Raw genomic sequence first — 19,993 nt, 5'->3', positions numbered from 1 at the left:
GGCACACTTCCAAGTCTACTACTCTGTACAGCAACTGCAAACCGGTTTGTGAAATTTACATCATGGATGTATCTCTGATATTATAAATGGCACTGATCGAGTAATGAAAATATAAAGTTTAAATTGAATGACTAAATAAATGGTAGCTGGATGTATGTTTTATTATAATTGAGAACTGTTATTATAAATGAAAGTCAGTGTCTTTGTAACTGATTTTGTTAGTGTTATTAACATTGACTGTGCAGTGATTACATTTAGTTTTAATGTTTATTATATGTTACAGTTTGTGGATAATAATGAATGAATGAATGAATGTTTAACGACACCCCAGCATGAAAAATACATCGGCTATTGGGTGTCAAACTATGGTAATGCAAACAAATAAAGTGATGATCAACATCAATATAAAAAAATTAAGATTTAAAGAAAAACACAGTGTAAAGAACTGTGCAAAAATACAAATCTCACAGATAGATACTGACTTTTACTCAAAACAAGGGGATTTGTGCTGTATTGGCCATTCTCAAAGAGAATGTTACACCCCTGCACCACTGTGAGGTTACAGTACGTGCAGGGGTGGATAATAAAGAAAATATCACATTTGAGTAATTTAAAATAATAATTCCCAAACTTGTTCCATAAATTTCATATGACACTCTTCCATGCAATAATCTGTATTCATTTTATAAAATATTTATCCGTTTATCAAATTGGGGTGGGTGGATAGATCACTTAATATGCTCTGTTAATTTTATAAAACATTTATCCATCTATCAAACTGGGGTGGGTGGGATGTGGTCCATTGGTAGATCACTTGATTGAGGTGTACTGGGTTATAAGATACATCTTGCTCTTGGTGGACTGTTTATTTTCCTGGCCCAAGTGATATATACTGTCTTATCTGTAGAAAAGGAAGAAAGAAAAGTTTTATTTAATGAAAAGTGCATATCAAAGATCTATTTCTATCCTGTCCTTGATAGAGGAACCGGCCCAGGCCAGCATCTGTGCCCATGACAGGCGTGTGATACATCATCTTGTTCTGAATGTCGTGTGACACATTTTTATTTGTGGTTATGTGGTGTCGGACATATAATTAAGGGCAATACAGATAATGAGAGAGGACACGACTGCTGCCATGCATCGAGTTTCTCTTTTGATTAGCACCAATGTATCTTTTATATACACCATCTCACAGACAGGATTGTACCTACCACTGCCTTTGGTACACCAGTTGTGGAGCACTGAACAGTTTTCTTCCTGGTTCATTTAATTATTATTAATATTTTAATTTAAAAAAAATTTATTTATCTTTTTTTAAAACGAAACTGGCCCCATGTGTGGGACTAAGTCCAATTGTGGAGCACTGACTGGAATGAGAAATAGCCCAGTGGGTCCACCAATGGGCATCGATCATCGATCAATTGTGCATCAGACGAGCACCTTACCACTGGTCTATGTTCCAACCCGTCTATAGAAAAGTGCATATCAAAGATCTATTTCTATCCTGTCCTTGATAGAGGAACCGGCCCAGGCCAGCACCTGTGCCCATGACAGGCGTGTGATACATCATCTTGTTCTGAATGTGCACATAAAACCTGACATCTATTTCTACATTTTGGCAGCAGTATTACTTTATTTAGACCATATTTTGAAATAACCATATTATGTTTTACATTAAATAGCCAGAATTTAAAATGCGCTGAAGTGTTGTTCATTTTTAAAGTACTTAGGGTACCAGATTTTACCTGCTATGAATTAATCTGTGACAAACGATGAACACAGTTACTATAGCTGTATTTATTTTCTAATATGTTCCATTTCAGGAATTCCGGTTACTCCACTATGCAGGGGATGTTACGTATGGTGTGAAAGGTTTTCTCGATAAGAATAATGATCTGCTTTTCCGAGATCTCAAAGAGGTAATTGAATTTGAAATTTTAAAGACACATTATTAACTAAAAACATGGAATGTGTCATTATGAATTGAATAACTGTATATTTTCTCCTGTTTATAACCCTTATACAATGTTGTATCAATTCCTGCAGATTTTGTAAATAGAAATGCACTATTTCGAATTCTGTTTGAAACCATATTATTATATATTTTTAAGCTGATTTTTTTCCCCATTTTTGACAGCTTTGTTTACTTTATATACTTTAAAAGATTATAAGTTTTTGCAAATAAATGGAATTTTTATAGAGGTGTTTAAGTAAATTTAAATTTAGAATGTGTTCATTATTATTTTCCCGAATGGTGTGAGTCAAAAATTAATGATGTTAATTTGTATTGTAATGTTGAAGTACTTTGATTTGTAGGCAATGAGTGAAACTGCCAATATTATCACATCTCAGTGTTTCCCCAAAGATGAACTCATCAGCAAAAAGAGACCTGATACTGTGAGTATCCATTCATTATATTCAATTCAATTCAGTTTATTGCCCATTACCAAACAATCTGGTGTCAGCAAACAGTGATAAAAAATTATATAACAACAAAAACAATAATTAATAATAATAACAATATGAATGCACAGACCAGACGGAGACACATTTTTATTATATTTATAGGAATGAAATGACTATATAATAATAAACTATATTATAAAAATAATAGTCAAAAAAACATTTGTTTACAAGTTTGTTTTGTTTAACGACACCACTAGAGCACCTTGATTTATTAAACATCGGCTATTGAATGTCAAACATTATGGTAATTTTGACATATAGTCTTAGAGAGGAAACCCGCTACATTTTTCCATTAGTAGCAAGGGATCTTTTATATGCACCATCCTACAGACAGGATAGCACATATCATGGCCTTTGGCAGTTGTGGTGCACTGGCTGGATCAAGAAATAGCCCAGTAGGTCCACCGACGGGGGTCGATCCCAAACTGACTGCACATCAAGCAAGCTGTTTACCACCAGGCTACATCCCGCCCCGACACTAAGTATCTGTGCTATATTTTAACATAGTAACACCAGATCCCAGGGAAAATGGTGATTTGACCACCAGGCTACATCCCGCCCCGACACTAAGTATCTGTGCTATATTTTAACATAGTAACACCAGATCCCAGGGAAAATGGTGATTTGACCACCAGGCTACATCCCGCCCCGACACTAAGTATCTGTGCTATATTTTAACATAGTAACACCAGATCCCAGGGAAAATGGTGATTTTACCACCAGGCTACGTCCTGCCCCGACACTAAGTATCTGTGCTATATTTTAACATAGTAACACCAGATCCCAGGGAAAATGGTGATTTTACCACCAGGCTACGTCCTGCCCCGACACTAAGTATCTGTGCTATATTTTAACATAGTAACACCAGATCCCAGGGAAAATGGTGATTTTACCACCAGGCTACGTCCTGCCCCGACACTAAGTATCTGTGCTATATTTTAACATAGTAACACCAGATCCCAGGGAAAATGGTGATTTTACCACCAGGCTACATCCCGCCCCGACACTAAGTATCTGTGCTATATTTTAACATAGTAACACCAGATCCCAGGGAAAATGGTGATTTTACCACCAGGCTATGTCCTGCCCCGACACTAAGTATCTGTGCTATATTTTAACATAGTAACACCAGATCCCAGGGAAAATGGTGATTTTACCACCAGGCTACGTCCTGCCCCGACACTAAGTATCTGTGCTATATTTTAACATAGTAACACCAGATCCCAGGGAAAATGGTGATTTTACCACCAGGCTACGTCCCGCCCCGACACTAAGTATCTGTGCTATATTTTAACATAGTAACACCAGATCCCAGGGAAAATGGTGATTTTACCACCAGGCTACATCCCGCCCCGACACTAAGTATCTGTGCTATATTTTAACATAGCCACCAGGCTACGTCCTGCCCCGACACTAAGTATCTGTGCTATATTTTAACATAGTAACACCAGATCCCAGGGAAAATGGTGATTTTACCACCAGGCTACGTCCTGCCCCGACACTAAGTATCTGTGCTATATTTTAACATAGTAACACCAGATCCCAGGGAAAATGGTGATTTTACCACCAGGCTACGTCCTGCCCCGACACTAAGTATCTGTGCTATATTTTAACATAGTAACACCAGATCCCAGGGAAAATGGTGATTTTACCACCAGGCTACGTCCTGCCCCGACACTAAGTATCTGTGCTATATTTTAACATAGTAACACCAGATCCCAGGGAAAATGGTGATTTTACCACCAGGCTACGTCCCGCCCCGACACTAAGTATCTGTGCTATATTTTAACATAGTAACACCAGATCCCAGGGAAAATGGTGATTTTACCACCAGGCTACGTCCTGCCCCGACACTAAGTATCTGTGCTATATTTTAACATAGTAACACCAGATCCCAGGGAAAATGGTGATTTTACCACCAGGCTACGTCCCGCCCCGACACTAAGTATCTGTGCTATATTTAACATAGTAACACCAGATCCCAGGGAAAATGGTGATTTTACCACCAGGCTACGTCCTGCCCCGACACTAAGTATCTGTGCTATATTTTAACATAGTAACACCAGATCCCAGGGAAAATGGTGATTTTACCACCAGGCTACGTCCTGCCCCGACACTAAGTATCTGTGCTATATTTTAACATAGTAACACCAGATCCCAGGGAAAATGGTGATTTTACCACCAGGCTACATCCTGCCCCGACACTAAGTATCTGTGCTATATTTTAACATAGTAACACCAGATCCCAGGGAAAATGGTGATTTTACCACCAGGCTACGTCCTGCCCCGACACTAAGTATCTGTGCTATATTTTAACATAGTAACACCAGATCCCAGGGAAAATGGTGATTTTACCACCAGGCTACGTCCTGCCCCGACACTAAGTATCTGTGCTATATTTTAACATAGTAACACCAGATCCCAGGGAAAATGGTGATTTTACCACCAGGCTACGTCCTGCCCCGACACTAAGTATCTGTGCTATATTTTAACATAGTAACACCAGATCCCAGGGAAAATGGTGATTTTACCACCAGGCTACGTCCTGCCCCGACACTAAGTATCTGTGCTATATTTTAACATAGTAACACCAGATCCCAGGGAAAATGGTGATTTTACCACCAGGCTACGTCCTGCCCCGACACTAAGTATCTGTGCTATATTTTAACATAGTAACACCAGATCCCAGGGAAAATGGTGATTTTACCACCAGGCTACGTCCTGCCCCGACACTAAGTATCTGTGCTATATTTTAACATAGTAACACCAGATCCCAGGGAAAATGGTGATTTTACCACCAGGCTACGTCCTGCCCCGACACTAAGTATCTGTGCTATATTTTAACATAGTAACACCAGATCCCAGGGAAAATGGTGATTTTACCACCAGGCTACGTCCTGCCCCGACACTAAGTATCTGTGCTATATTTTAACATAGTAACACCAGATCCCAGGGAAAATGGTGATTTTACCACCAGGCTACGTCCTGCCCCGACACTAAGTATCTGTGCTATATTTAACATAGTAACACCAGATCCCAGGGAAAATGGTGATTTTACCACCAGGCTACGTCCTGCCCCGACACTAAGTATCTGTGCTATATTTTAACATAGTAACACCAGATCCCAGGGAAAATGGTGATTTTACCACCAGGCTACGTCCTGCCCCGACACTAAGTATCTGTGCTATATTTTAACATAGTAACACCAGATCCCAGGGAAAATGGTGATTTTACCACCAGGCTACATCCTGCCCCGACACTAAGTATCTGTGCTATATTTTAACATAGTAACACCAGATCCCAGGGAAAATGGTGATTTTACCACCAGGCTACGTCCTGCCCCGACACTAAGTATCTGTGCTATATTTTAACATAGTAACACCAGATCCCAGGGAAAATGGTGATTTTACCACCAGGCTACGTCCTGCCCCGACACTAAGTATCTGTGCTATATTTTAACATAGTAACACCAGATCCCAGGGAAAATGGTGATTTTACCACCAGGCTACGTCCTGCCCCGACACTAAGTATCTGTGCTATATTTTAACATAGTAACACCAGATCCCAGGGAAAATGGTGATTTTACCACCAGGCTACATCCCGCCCCGACACTAAGTATCTGTGCTATATTTTAACATAGTAACACCAGATCCCAGGGAAAATGGTGATTTTACCACCAGGCTACGTCCTGCCCCGACACTAAGTATCTGTGCTATATTTTAACATAGTAACACCAGATCCCAGGGAAAATGGTGATTTTACCACCAGGCTACGTCCTGCCCCGACACTAAGTATCTGTGCTATATTTTAACATAGTAACACCAGATCCCAGGGAAAATGGTGATTTTACCACCAGGCTACGTCCCGCCCCGACACTAAGTATCTGTGCTATATTTTAACATAGTAACACCAGATCCCAGGGAAAATGGTGATTTTACCACCAGGCTACGTCCTGCCCCGACACTAAGTATCTGTGCTATATTTTAACATAGTAACACCAGATCCCAGGGAAAATGGTGATTTTACCACCAGGCTACGTCCTGCCCCGACACTAAGTATCTGTGCTATATTTTAACATAGTAACACCAGATCCCAGGGAAAATGGTGATTTTACCACCAGGCTACGTCCTGCCCCGACACTAAGTATCTGTGCTATATTTTAACATAGTAACACCAGATCCCAGGGAAAATGGTGATTTTACCACCAGGCTACGTCCTGCCCCGACACTAAGTATCTGTGCTATATTTTAACATAGTAACACCAGATCCCAGGGAAAATGGTGATTTGACCACCAGGCTACGTCCTGCCCCGACACTAAGTATCTGTGCTATATTTTAACATAGTAACACCAGATCCCAGGGAAAATGGTGATTTTACCACCAGGCTACGTCCTGCCCCGACACTAAGTATCTGTGCTATATTTTAACATAGTAACACCAGATCCCAGGGAAAATGGTGATTTTACCACCAGGCTACGTCCTGCCCCGACACTAAGTATCTGTGCTATATTTTAACATAGTAACACCAGATCCCAGGGAAAATGGTGATTTTACCACCAGGCTACGTCCTGCCCCGACACTAAGTATCTGTGCTATATTTTAACATAGTAACACCAGATCCCAGGGAAAATGGTGATTTTACCACCAGGCTACGTCCTGCCCCGACACTAAGTATCTGTGCTATATTTTAACATAGTAACACCAGATCCCAGGGAAAATGGTGATTTTACCACCAGGCTACGTCCTGCCCCGACACTAAGTATCTGTGCTATATTTTAACATAGTAACACCAGATCCCAGGGAAAATGGTGATTTTACCACCAGGCTACATCCCGCCCCGACACTAAGTATCTGTGCTATATTTTAACATAGTAACACCAGATCCCAGGGAAAATGGTGATTTTACCACCAGGCTACGTCCTGCCCCGACACTAAGTATCTGTGCTATATTTTAACATAGTAACACCAGATCCCAGGGAAAATGGTGATTTTACCACCAGGCTACGTCCTGCCCCGACACTAAGTATCTGTGCTATATTTTAACATAGTAACACCAGATCCCAGGGAAAATGGTGATTTTACCACCAGGCTACGTCCTGCCCCGACACTAAGTATCTGTGCTATATTTTAACATAGTAACACCAGATCCCAGGGAAAATGGTGATTTTACCACCAGGCTACGTCCTGCCCCGACACTAAGTATCTGTGCTATATTTTAACATAGTAACACCAGATCCCAGGGAAAATGGTGATTTTACCACCAGGCTACGTCCTGCCCCGACACTAAGTATCTGTGCTATATTTTAACATAGTAACACCAGATCCCAGGGAAAATGGTGATTTTACCACCAGGCTACGTCCTGCCCCGACACTAAGTATCTGTGCTATATTTTAACATAGTAACACCAGATCCCAGGGAAAATGGTGATTTTACCACCAGGCTACGTCCTGCCCCGACACTAAGTATCTGTGCTATATTTTAACATAGTAACACCAGATCCCAGGGAAAATGGTGATTTTACCACCAGGCTACGTCCCGCCCCGACACTAAGTATCTGTGCTATATTTTAACATAGTAACACCAGATCCCAGGGAAAATGGTGATTTTACCACCAGGCTACGTCCTGCCCCGACACTAAGTATCTGTGCTATATTTTAACATAGTAACACCAGATCCCAGGGAAAATGGTGATTTTACCACCAGGCTACGTCCTGCCCCGACACTAAGTATCTGTGCTATATTTTAACATAGTAACACCAGATCCCAGGGAAAATGGTGATTTTACCACCAGGCTACGTCCCGCCCCGACACTAAGTATCTGTGCTATATTTTAACATAGTAACACCAGATCCCAGGGAAAATGGTGATTTGACCACCAGGCTACGTCCTGCCCCGACACTAAGTATCTGTGCTATATTTTAACATAGTAACACCAGATCCCAGGGAAAATGGTGATTTGACCACCAGGCTACGTCCTGCCCCGACACTAAGTATCTGTGCTATATTTTAACATAGTAACACCAGATCCCAGGGAAAATGGTGATTTTACCACCAGGCTACGTCCTGCCCCGACACTAAGTATCTGTGCTATATTTTAACATAGTAACACCAGATCCCAGGGAAAATGGTGATTTTACCACCAGGCTACATCCCGCCCCGACACTAAGTATCTGTGCTATATTTTAACATAGTAACACCAGATCCCAGGGAAAATGGTGATTTTACCACCAGGCTACGTCCTGCCCCGACACTAAGTATCTGTGCTATATTTTAACATAGTAACACCAGATCCCAGGGAAAATGGTGATTTGACCACCAGGCTACGTCCTGCCCCGACACTAAGTATCTGTGCTATATTTTAACATAGTAACACCAGATCCCAGGGAAAATGGTGATTTTACCACCAGGCTACGTCCCGCCCCGACACTAAGTATCTGTGCTATATTTTAACATAGTAACACCAGATCCCAGGGAAAATGGTGATTTGACCACCAGGCTACATCCCGCCCCGACACTAAGTATCTGTGCTATATTTTAACATAGTAACACCAGATCCCAGGGAAAATGGTGATTTTACCACCAGGCTACGTCCTGCCCCGACACTAAGTATCTGTGCTATATTTTAACATAGTAACACCAGATCCCAGGGAAAATGGTGATTTTACCACCAGGCTACGTCCCGCCCCGACACTAAGTATCTGTGCTATATTTTAACATAGTAACACCAGATCCCAGGGAAAATGGTGATTTTACCACCAGGCTACGTCCTGCCCCGACACTAAGTATCTGTGCTATATTTTAACATAGTAACACCAGATCCCAGGGAAAATGGTGATTTTACCACCAGGCTACGTCCTGCCCCGACACTAAGTATCTGTGCTATATTTTAACATAGTAACACCAGATCCCAGGGAAAATGGTGATTTTACCACCAGGCTACGTCCTGCCCCGACACTAAGTATCTGTGCTATATTTTAACATAGTAACACCAGATCCCAGGGAAAATGGTGATTTTACCACCAGGCTACGTCCTGCCCCGACACTAAGTATCTGTGCTATATTTTAACATAGTAACACCAGATCCCAGGGAAAATGGTGATTTTACCACCAGGCTACGTCCCGCCCCGACACTAAGTATCTGTGCTATATTTTAACATAGTAACACCAGATCCCAGGGAAAATGGTGATTTTACCACCAGGCTACGTCCTGCCCCGACACTAAGTATCTGTGCTATATTTAACATAGTAACACCAGATCCCAGGGAAAATGGTGATTTTACCACCAGGCTACGTCCTGCCCCGACACTAAGTATCTGTGCTATATTTTAACATAGTAACACCAGATCCCAGGGAAAATGGTGATTTTACCACCAGGCTACGTCCTGCCCCGACACTAAGTATCTGTGCTATATTTTAACATAGTAACACCAGATCCCAGGGAAAATGGTGATTTTACCACCAGGCTACATCCCGCCCCGACACTAAGTATCTGTGCTATATTTTAACATAGTAACACCAGATCCCAGGGAAAATGGTGATTTTACCACCAGGCTACATCCCGCCCCGACACTAAGTATCTGTGCTATATTTTAACATAGTAACACCAGATCCCAGGGAAAATGGTGATTTTACCACCAGGCTACATCCCGCCCCGACACTAAGTATCTGTGCTATATTTTAACATAGTAACACCAGATCCCAGGGAAAATGGTGATTTTACCACCAGGCTACGTCCTGCCCCGACACTAAGTATCTGTGCTATATTTTAACATAGTAACACCAGATCCCAGGGAAAATGGTGATTTTACCACCAGGCTACGTCCTGCCCCGACACTAAGTATCTGTGCTATATTTTAACATAGTAACACCAGATCCCAGGGAAAATGGTGATTTGACCACCAGGCTACGTCCTGCCCCGACACTAAGTATCTGTGCTATATTTTAACATAGTAACACCAGATCCCAGGGAAAATGGTGATTTTACCACCAGGCTACGTCCTGCCCCGACACTAAGTATCTGTGCTATATTTTAACATAGTAACACCAGATCCCAGGGAAAATGGTGATTTTACCACCAGGCTACGTCCTGCCCCGACACTAAGTATCTGTGCTATATTTTAACATAGTAACACCAGATCCCAGGGAAAATGGTGATTTTACCACCAGGCTACGTCCTGCCCCGACACTAAGTATCTGTGCTATATTTTAACATAGTAACACCAGATCCCAGGGAAAATGGTGATTTTACCACCAGGCTACGTCCTGCCCCGACACTAAGTATCTGTGCTATATTTTAACATAGTAACACCAGATCCCAGGGAAAATGGTGATTTTACCACCAGGCTACGTCCTGCCCCGACACTAAGTATCTGTGCTATATTTTAACATAGTAACACCAGATCCCAGGGAAAATGGTGATTTTACCACCAGGCTACATCCCGCCCCGACACTAAGTATCTGTGCTATATTTTAACATAGTAACACCAGATCCCAGGGAAAATGGTGATTTTACCACCAGGCTACGTCCTGCCCCGACACTAAGTATCTGTGCTATATTTTAACATAGTAACACCAGATCCCAGGGAAAATGGTGATTTGACCACCAGGCTACGTCCTGCCCCGACACTAAGTATCTGTGCTATATTTTAACATAGTAACACCAGATCCCAGGGAAAATGGTGATTTGACCACCAGGCTACGTCCCGCCCCGACACTAAGTATCTGTGCTATATTTTAACATAGTAACACCAGATCCCAGGGAAAATGGTGATTTTACCACCAGGCTACGTCCCGCCCCGACACTAAGTATCTGTGCTATATTTTAACATAGTAACACCAGATCCCAGGGAAAATGGTGATTTTACCACCAGGCTACGTCCTGCCCCGACACTAAGTATCTGTGCTATATTTTAACATAGTAACACCAGATCCCAGGGAAAATGGTGATTTTACCACCAGGCTACGTCCTGCCCCGACACTAAGTATCTGTGCTATATTTTAACATAGTAACACCAGATCCCAGGGAAAATGGTGATTTGACCACCAGGCTACATCCCGCCCCGACACTAAGTATCTGTGCTATATTTTAACATAGTAACACCAGATCCCAGGCAAAATGGTGATTTTACCACCAGGCTACGTCCTGCCCCGACACTAAGTATCTGTGCTATATTTTAACATAGTAACACCAGATCCCAGGGAAAATGGTGATTTTACCACCAGGCTACATCCCGCCCCGACACTAAGTATCTGTGCTATATTTTAACATAGTAACACCAGATCCCAGGGAAAATGGTGATTTGACCACCAGGCTACATCCGCCCCGACACTAAGTATCTGTGCTATATTTTAACATAGTAACACCAGATCCCAGGGAAAATGGTGATTTTACCACCAGGCTACGTCCTGCCCCGACACTAAGTATCTGTGCTATATTTTAACATAGTAACACCAGATCCCAGGGAAAATGGTGATTTTACCACCAGGCTACGTCCTGCCCCGACACTAAGTATCTGTGCTATATTTTAACATAGTAACACCAGATCCCAGGGAAAATGGTGATTTTACCACCAGGCTACGTCCTGCCCCGACACTAAGTATCTGTGCTATATTTTAACATAGTAACACCAGATCCCAGGGAAAATGGTGATTTTACCACCAGGCTACGTCCTGCCCCGACACTAAGTATCTGTGCTATATTTTAACATAGTAACACCAGATCCCAGGGAAAATGGTGATTTTACCACCAGGCTACATCCCGCCCCGACACTAAGTATCTGTGCTATATTTTAACATAGTAACACCAGATCCCAGGGAAAATGGTGATTTGACCACCAGGCTACATCCGCCCCGACACTAAGTATCTGTGCTATATTTTAACATAGTAACACCAGATCCCAGGGAAAATGGTGATTTTACCACCAGGCTACGTCCTGCCCCGACACTAAGTATCTGTGCTATATTTTAACATAGTAACACCAGATCCCAGGGAAAATGGTGATTTTACCACCAGGCTACGTCCTGCCCCGACACTAAGTATCTGTGCTATATTTTAACATAGTAACACCAGATCCCAGGGAAAATGGTGATTTGACCACCAGGCTACGTCCCGCCCCGACACTAAGTATCTGTGCTATATTTTAACATAGTAACACCAGATCCCAGGGAAAATGGTGATTTTACCACCAGGCTACGTCCTGCCCCGACACTAAGTATCTGTGCTATATTTTAACATAGTAACACCAGATCCCAGGGAAAATGGTGATTTTACCACCAGGCTACGTCCTGCCCCGACACTAAGTATCTGTGCTATATTTTAACATAGTAACACCAGATCCCAGGGAAAATGGTGATTTTGTGAAAATTTATGATCACGATTTCTGGTTTACTGTCCCGAATCAGCGCTTGAATAGTACTTCAGAACTATTAATTAACCCACCTTTTAGGATTTGATCTAAAATAACAAAATATTGTCATTTTCTTCCTTTTTATCAGGTTGAAAGGGCGTCAAAATATTAAATGATACTCTGTCGATATTACTCACATTATAACACTTGAAATGAGAAAGGTGTTGTGTTTTGCAGGCAGCCACGCAGTTCAAGAACAGCCTGTCTAAACTGATGGAAATCCTTATGTCAAAGGAACCGTCGTATGTCCGGTGTATCAAGCCAAATGACTTTAAGAGACCAGGTAGGTTAAGCAATTTTAAACGATTATTAATAAAAATGGAAAATTGTTTTTATTTTAATCACAAAAGTATTATGTAGATACAAATAATATAACATATATTTTTACAGGCTTCAAGTTTGGCTTGTACAAAAAAGATGTAATGTAGCTAGGTGCTTGAATGTCCATTTAATTTGTCAGTTAATATATTGGAATTGTTAATGATACAATATAATACCATTATACTGGTAGACAGTATATAAACATTACATTTTGTCATATATTTAAGTGTTAACGCCAAAACAAAACCAGGTTTAAAAAATGTTGTTAAGTTCATTAAAATGAAATAATTACAAAAACTAAATTTCAGTATTCATTTAGAATGTAAAACAATTTTTCTAATAATCGTCAATATGTTTTGTAATTCCTATTGGAATTGTTAATGATACAATATAATACCATTATACTCATAGACAGTATATAAACATTACATTGTGTCGTAAAATTAAGGGTTAACGCCCCAAAAAAACCACCAGGTTTAAAAAATGTTCAGTTCATTAAAATGAAATAATTCTCAGAATTCATTTAGAATGTAAAACAGTTTCTAGAATAATTGTGGCCATGTTTTGTGATGACTGTTGTAGCCATGTTTGATGAAAAGATTGTGAGCCACCAGGTGAAGTATCTTGGTTTGATGGAGAACCTGCGGGTACGGCGAGCTGGGTTCGCCTACAGACGACCGTACAAAGTCTTTCTACAGAGGTACAATTTCCATATACTTACCTTTTCTGATGCCCAGTAGCCGATGTGTATTTTTGTGCTGAGTCTCGTTAAACATTCATTCATTCTTTCTTTCATCAGAGGTATAAGTTTGTTTCACTGCCTCATCAACTCAACTGCAGAATAAATTAACTTAATGTGAAATCTTTTATTTTTTATGGGCTTAAATTTCCATGGTTGTGCTAGAAAAATGCATTTTGTTTAGTACTTAAATTGAAAAGGTAGTATCATAAATTTGTATTATATGTATAAATGTATTATATTTCTGTTGTGTTCTTAAATTTGTTGACTGCACTAGACCACGGATTACATGAAAATGAGACCATCATGAATAAAAGGATGTCACAGTAATGTCCAAAAACAAAATGTGTTTTGTAGAGTGATCATTGGTGATAATTATCAGCGACAACTTCTACCATCATTGCCACTTTCTTACTGCACCAACTCTTCTCCAGCAGTCTCCTACGTTCAAAGTTATTGAACACCCTGATTTTGTCAGCATCTCTAGAACCGACTGAACAAAAGCCTGAAAGTTTTTATGTAGACCCAGTAATTAATAGTAGATTCTATAATTTGATTTAAGGTACAAGTGCCTGTGTCCTGATACCTGGCCACGGTTTAATGGGTCACCGAAAGATGGAGTCCAAACTCTTGTCACTTATCTCAACTATGATGAAGATGAATACAGAATGGGCAAGTATGTATGTTGTGTTTTCTTTAATTGTGGCAGTCAGTTTTTGTTAGAAATACTCCCATCAAGTGAAAACCAACACATGATTATAGTAGTTAGTACGAAGGTAGTAAAATAATTAACAGTTTTTAAAATATAAAAAAATAGTTATGTACTTTTTATGATGTACAGTGAAACCCATCTAAACCGGATACCCTAAGGACCAAGTAGAATGTCCGGTTTTAAGAGGTGTCCAGTTTAGAGACGTTAAGTTCGGTATTGATTTTTAAAAAAGGACCTTGACAAATTTCCAGTTTTACAGAGGGTCTGGTTTTGAGAGGTTTCACTGCACTCAGCACTTTGAAATTATAGATTGGAGAAACTTATACATCAGTGGTCGTCAGTCATGATGCTTATACATCAGTGGTCATCAGTCATGATGCTTATACATCAGTGGTCATCAGTCATGATGCTTATACATCAGTGGTCATCAGTCATGATGCTTTTGGAAAATAGTTCACAGGTTGCTCATATTCTTAAAATCTTACCTTTGTCAACATGCAAAAACCAACTAGTGAATTTCTAAGGTTGTATTGTTAACTAAGCATGATAACTTGTGTAAGTGCACTGTATCTAGACATTGTTTCATTTTCACTAGATCTATATTGCAATACGTTTTTTAGGACAAAGTTATTCATCCGATTTCCGAGAGTGCTGTTTGCCACAGAGGACGCGTTTCAGCTGAAGAAACATGATTTGGGTATGGCATAATAAATTATATTGTTATAAACAATTGAAATGCATGAACACAAGTCTCTTTTTTTAATGTTGAACAAATACATTTTATTAAATATAATAATTGTAGATTTGAAAGTGTTTTGTGATACCATTCTTTGGCTGGATGGTTAACACCTAACTTCATATGCATAAAAACATTTGACAGTATGCTTCAGTTGGGCAAGTGGAAATCTGTATTGGTTTTTAAACCTTTTTGTCACTACAATTATTTCTTCTTTATTGTGCACCATATACATTTGTTATCTATAGGAGGCTTAAAATTAAAAAATGTATAACTGGTGGTGTTGTGGTTAAGCTATCTGACATAAGGCTGGTAGGTACTGGGTTCGCATCTTGGTACCGGCTCCCACCCAGGGAGAGTTTTAACGACTCAATGGGTAGGTGTAAGACCACTGCACCCTCTTCTCTCTCACTAACCACTAACAACTAACTCACTGTCCTGAACAGACAGCTCAGATAGCTGAGATGTGTGTGCCCAGGACAGCGTGCTTGAACCGTAATTGGATATAAGCATGAAAATAAGTTGAAATGAAATGATGCATTCTTTATATAAATAGTTTCCTGTATGGGTTCATATATAAAAAATAACTCAATATTGTAAAGAATTAATGATTTCATGACATGAGATTTTTTTTCTTGATCTACGTTTCAACGTGTGTATTTTTGTTTTCCATCAGCTACATTAATTCAGACTCGATACAGAGGTTTTGCTCAGAAGAAAAAGTACTTACAGTTGAAAGCTAGTGGTGAGTGACATTAAATGTGCTAACAGCTATAGAACTGATTATGAAATGTACTTTACAGTAAATTGGTTCTGAATTGGAATCAGGTTTCTACATCTAGAAATGTAGAATAATTATTAAAGCTGTAATTGCTGTTATATCATCATTAAAATGCAAAATACAAACACAACTACAGGTTTAATAAACTCATAATCTCACCTCATCATATTATGACATCATTTACTAAATAAATGCAAAATACAAACACGATTATTCTCTTATCATCACGGTCAGGTAAATGGCCACCAACTTTCGTTTTGTTTTGTGTTAGCATTAAGTAGCATGTGGTCATTTGATATAAATCAAAGAGCAAGAAATGCTTAAATACAATAGTGATAAAAATACTGGCATTTCAAATTCACAGTTGGTTAAGTGTAATGTCACTCACTATGGAATTGCCCATTAAACTTGTTGATAGAGTGGAGCCAAAAGCCTATTCTAACTTTAATCACATACTGAATTATATTGGGAGTTGAGATAACAGAAGTTTGTCATTTGTTAACTGTGTGTTTGATATGTTTTTCAGCTATCATATTACAGAGCCACATTCGCAGAATGGCAGCCCAAAGAGAGCTGGAGAGGAGGAGACATGCTGTTCAGTGTGTCAGAAAGTGAGAATATTGTTGTAGATCATATTCTTGTTCAATATTTTAATAATATAATTTCAAAAACTTTTAATCACATACTAAATTATATTGGGAATTAAATATATTATTCAATAAACAAGTGTTATAAAGTCTGTTTGATGAGAAATTCAACATTTTAAAGTCAGGTATGTTCTGTATTTGAGATATATAAATAGTGCAATGTTTAACAATCCATGTAAAACTTGACAGTTCTTGAAGAAAAAAAATCTTAAATCAAATATTTTTTTTAATATTATTTTATAACTATACTCTTAAAAAAAAGTAAGGGAACTTGAAATATTAATGTTAATATCAACTATTAGACTGAGCATACATTTTGACCACAGACATCCTAGTAATGAACGTTCAGGTCTGTTTATTAACACACCGAAACATATTCCATAGTTTGCATATGCATCATGCATTTGCCCCGTACAAGTGTGTGGGATGTCATTCTTGATTTTGAGAATTTCCAGGAAGGTCCATTAATCACTGTGGAACATTATTTCTGTCAATCTTTTTCATTCTGTTGATCATACAGTTGTTATTGTTTTGTTTTTAGTCATTTTTATTGTTTGAATTTGTGATTTACTGATTTAAAAAATGTCAACTTCCAAATTTCACTTCTGACCCCAATCGTCCTTCAAGATCTTTGGTGGTCATAAAACCTACTGTAATACTGTAATGTTTGCCCAATTAATTCACTAAAATCATATAACCATTCTCCACAGCTAATATACCTTACAATTTTGTCAATTGTAAATTCTTATTAGAGTTCCCATGCTGTTTTTTGAAGAGTATATGATTATGTTATAATCAGTAAGAAGGCCCGAGCAAAGAATATTCGGTAAATAAAGATATTTTTATTATACTAATATTTCATATGTATATTTGCACAGTGTTTTCTTTCTTTAGATTCATCAAGGGTTTTATGTGCCGCAAAAAGCCGGAGTGTGAAGAGAACCGTCAGTTCATCAAGTACACAAAGATGAACTATCTTGAGAGACTGCGAAAGTCGCTGCCGAGAAATGTACTCGACAAAAAGTGGTTACCTCCGCCAGAACTCCTCCAGGAGGTAGTCAATCATATATACTTAATGAACAGAGAATAAAGGCATGAATCAGTGTTGTGGAATATTTGTAAACAATAAGCTGAAAATATGGTGCACATCTCCCTGAATTTGAAAGATTTGTGTTTATCAGTATTGAGAAGATGTTTTGAACTTGATATGGTAATATCTTTTGAATTTGGCATCTAAAGGTTGAGGTAAACGGTGGAATAAACACTTTTAGCTGTCAGTTTTAGTGTTGGAAAGAATTCTGGCCATTATTTTAATCTGATATACTGACTTGTTTTCAGACTTCCAAGCTCCTGCGACAGATGTGCATGAAAAACATGGTGTTGAAGTATGTAAAGAAAATCTCTCCACAGAGAAAACGACAGGTAATTGTTTTTGGGTTGGGTTTTTTTTTTGGGGGGGGAGGGGAGGGGACAGGGCTAATGTTTTACAAAAACAGTGCCAGGACCATTGTAAGGTAGTAAAATTGTAGTGCGTATGACTTTGTTGTGCACATTTAGCTGCCATCTGTGAAATAATTTGTGAACACAAACTCGGTGTATCAAGTGATATTTACATATTAGACCACCAAATACATTTCTTTCATACATAACCTGTTCTCTGACCTGTGGCACTTTCCACCTAGTAGAAGTAAGGTTGAAAGGAAGAAGTAGCTACACTGTGACTGTCACAGGACACCCATGGTTCAGTTGAAGATTTTAGCCATTTCATTTGCTGTTGGAATGTTCAGGGCCCATGCTTATAAAACTTTTAGAGTCCAGACTCTAATGACGTCTCACACATACGATTTGTATGGCGTTGCCATGACGTTCACGTCTCAGACTCTATTAGAGTCTCGAGTCCAGACTCTAATGACGTCTCACACATACGATTTGTATGGCATTGCCATGACGTTCACGTCTCAGACTCTATTAGAGTCTCGAGTCTAGACTCTAAACGTTTTATAAGCACCAGTCCAGACCCGTCAACATACAAGGGGAAGTGCTGTAGATCAGAGGTCAGGATAAGTATTTATAAAAAGAAAAAACAATCCGAGTTTTCTTCAGTATGTAGTTAACTTGGTGATTGTATCACATATTTTTTATGCACTAGTTAATGTTTTGGGTTGTTTTGTCTCTTAATCTTCAGTCTTCAGTAGGTACCTGTCTGAAGAATCATTTCTGTTTAGTAGTATTTGGAGTATGCGTCGGAATACTAATCATTCTAAGTAATATGAATGTTTATTTTCAGTTCCAACAAAAGGTGATGGCCGAGAGTATTTTCAGAGGCAAGAAGGAACTGTACAAATTCAGCATCAAAGATGCCTTCATTGACAGTCGACTAGGTAACATTTAATGTCATGATTATAGAGAATAACACATGAGTGGCTGTTAGTTAGGATTTATCTCACGAGTTGTTTTAAAATGTATCTAACAAGTGAAATGTATTCTATTTCTTACATATCCTCAAAAACCAGGTTTTAAGTAAATTTTAACATCTTTTTCAACTAAAATTTATTTACAGCTGTTGCACTTGTAGCGAATTTACGCATCACAGACAAATGATTGTCAGGTTAACTATACATCACAGTGTAATCTACTTCCACTGTGTTGTTTTTCATTGGCTGCATGACACTGGTGACCTGGTCATCACCTAGGAGCAGCCAGTTGTATGTCTTGACACACACATTGTTAACACATGTATTTATGTTAATAACCCATGTGTTATCAAAAATAATGCATGGTGTTTTCACCAACGGGTGTGTAAGAAATTTAATTACGCAATGCCATAGTATGAAACAACTCTTCTTTGAAAGTGTTTTTAAAAGAAATAGTTTTGTGACTTATTACGTAGGGTCAAACAAAATCTTGCAGGTAAGTTTTATCTCATTTCATCCTGCAACCACTGTTTGTATCAGCTGATTATGATGAGTGATTAAAGCAAAATCATAAACATATACTATCCGATTATGACTTTTGACGTCACGTATGCATAGCTACATTACAAAATCGCTCACATAACCTCTAGGTCATTGTACAATGTAGTTGAAATAACAGAAATAATAGCTTATCCTCTTAATTGTTATGGTCTGAAGGATAAAGATAATAAGTAAATAATGACTGTTAAGGCAAGCCTCATGGAATTTTC

The 19,993-nt window shown here is 39.1% G+C and overlaps 1 protein-coding gene across 5 annotated transcripts in view; it reads left to right on the top strand.

Moving 5' to 3' along the window:
* LOC121368287 (unconventional myosin-Ic-like) overlaps positions 1 to 19,993 on the top strand; it is a 133,273-nt gene that overhangs the window by 102,061 nt on the left and 11,219 nt on the right. For all 5 annotated transcript variants that reach the window (XM_041492950.1, XM_041492952.1, XM_041492949.1 and 2 more), the window contains exons 15-25: positions 1,824 to 1,919; positions 2,317 to 2,397; positions 13,051 to 13,156; positions 13,777 to 13,894; positions 14,496 to 14,609; positions 15,266 to 15,342; positions 16,058 to 16,126; positions 16,689 to 16,773; positions 17,704 to 17,863; positions 18,148 to 18,231; positions 19,097 to 19,190. In XM_041492950.1, the coding sequence (XP_041348884.1) occupies positions 1,824 to 1,919; positions 2,317 to 2,397; positions 13,051 to 13,156; positions 13,777 to 13,894; positions 14,496 to 14,609; positions 15,266 to 15,342; positions 16,058 to 16,126; positions 16,689 to 16,773; positions 17,704 to 17,863; positions 18,148 to 18,231; positions 19,097 to 19,190 (1,084 nt within the window). The remainder of the gene's footprint in view (positions 1 to 1,823; positions 1,920 to 2,316; positions 2,398 to 13,050; positions 13,157 to 13,776; positions 13,895 to 14,495; positions 14,610 to 15,265; positions 15,343 to 16,057; positions 16,127 to 16,688; positions 16,774 to 17,703; positions 17,864 to 18,147; positions 18,232 to 19,096; positions 19,191 to 19,993) is intronic.

This window comes from Gigantopelta aegis, chromosome 3 (genome assembly GCF_016097555.1).
Source record: "Gigantopelta aegis isolate Gae_Host chromosome 3, Gae_host_genome, whole genome shotgun sequence".
Taxonomy (NCBI): Eukaryota; Metazoa; Mollusca; class Gastropoda; order Neomphalida; family Peltospiridae; genus Gigantopelta; species Gigantopelta aegis.
This window is presented reverse-complemented; position numbering and strand designations above follow the sequence as displayed.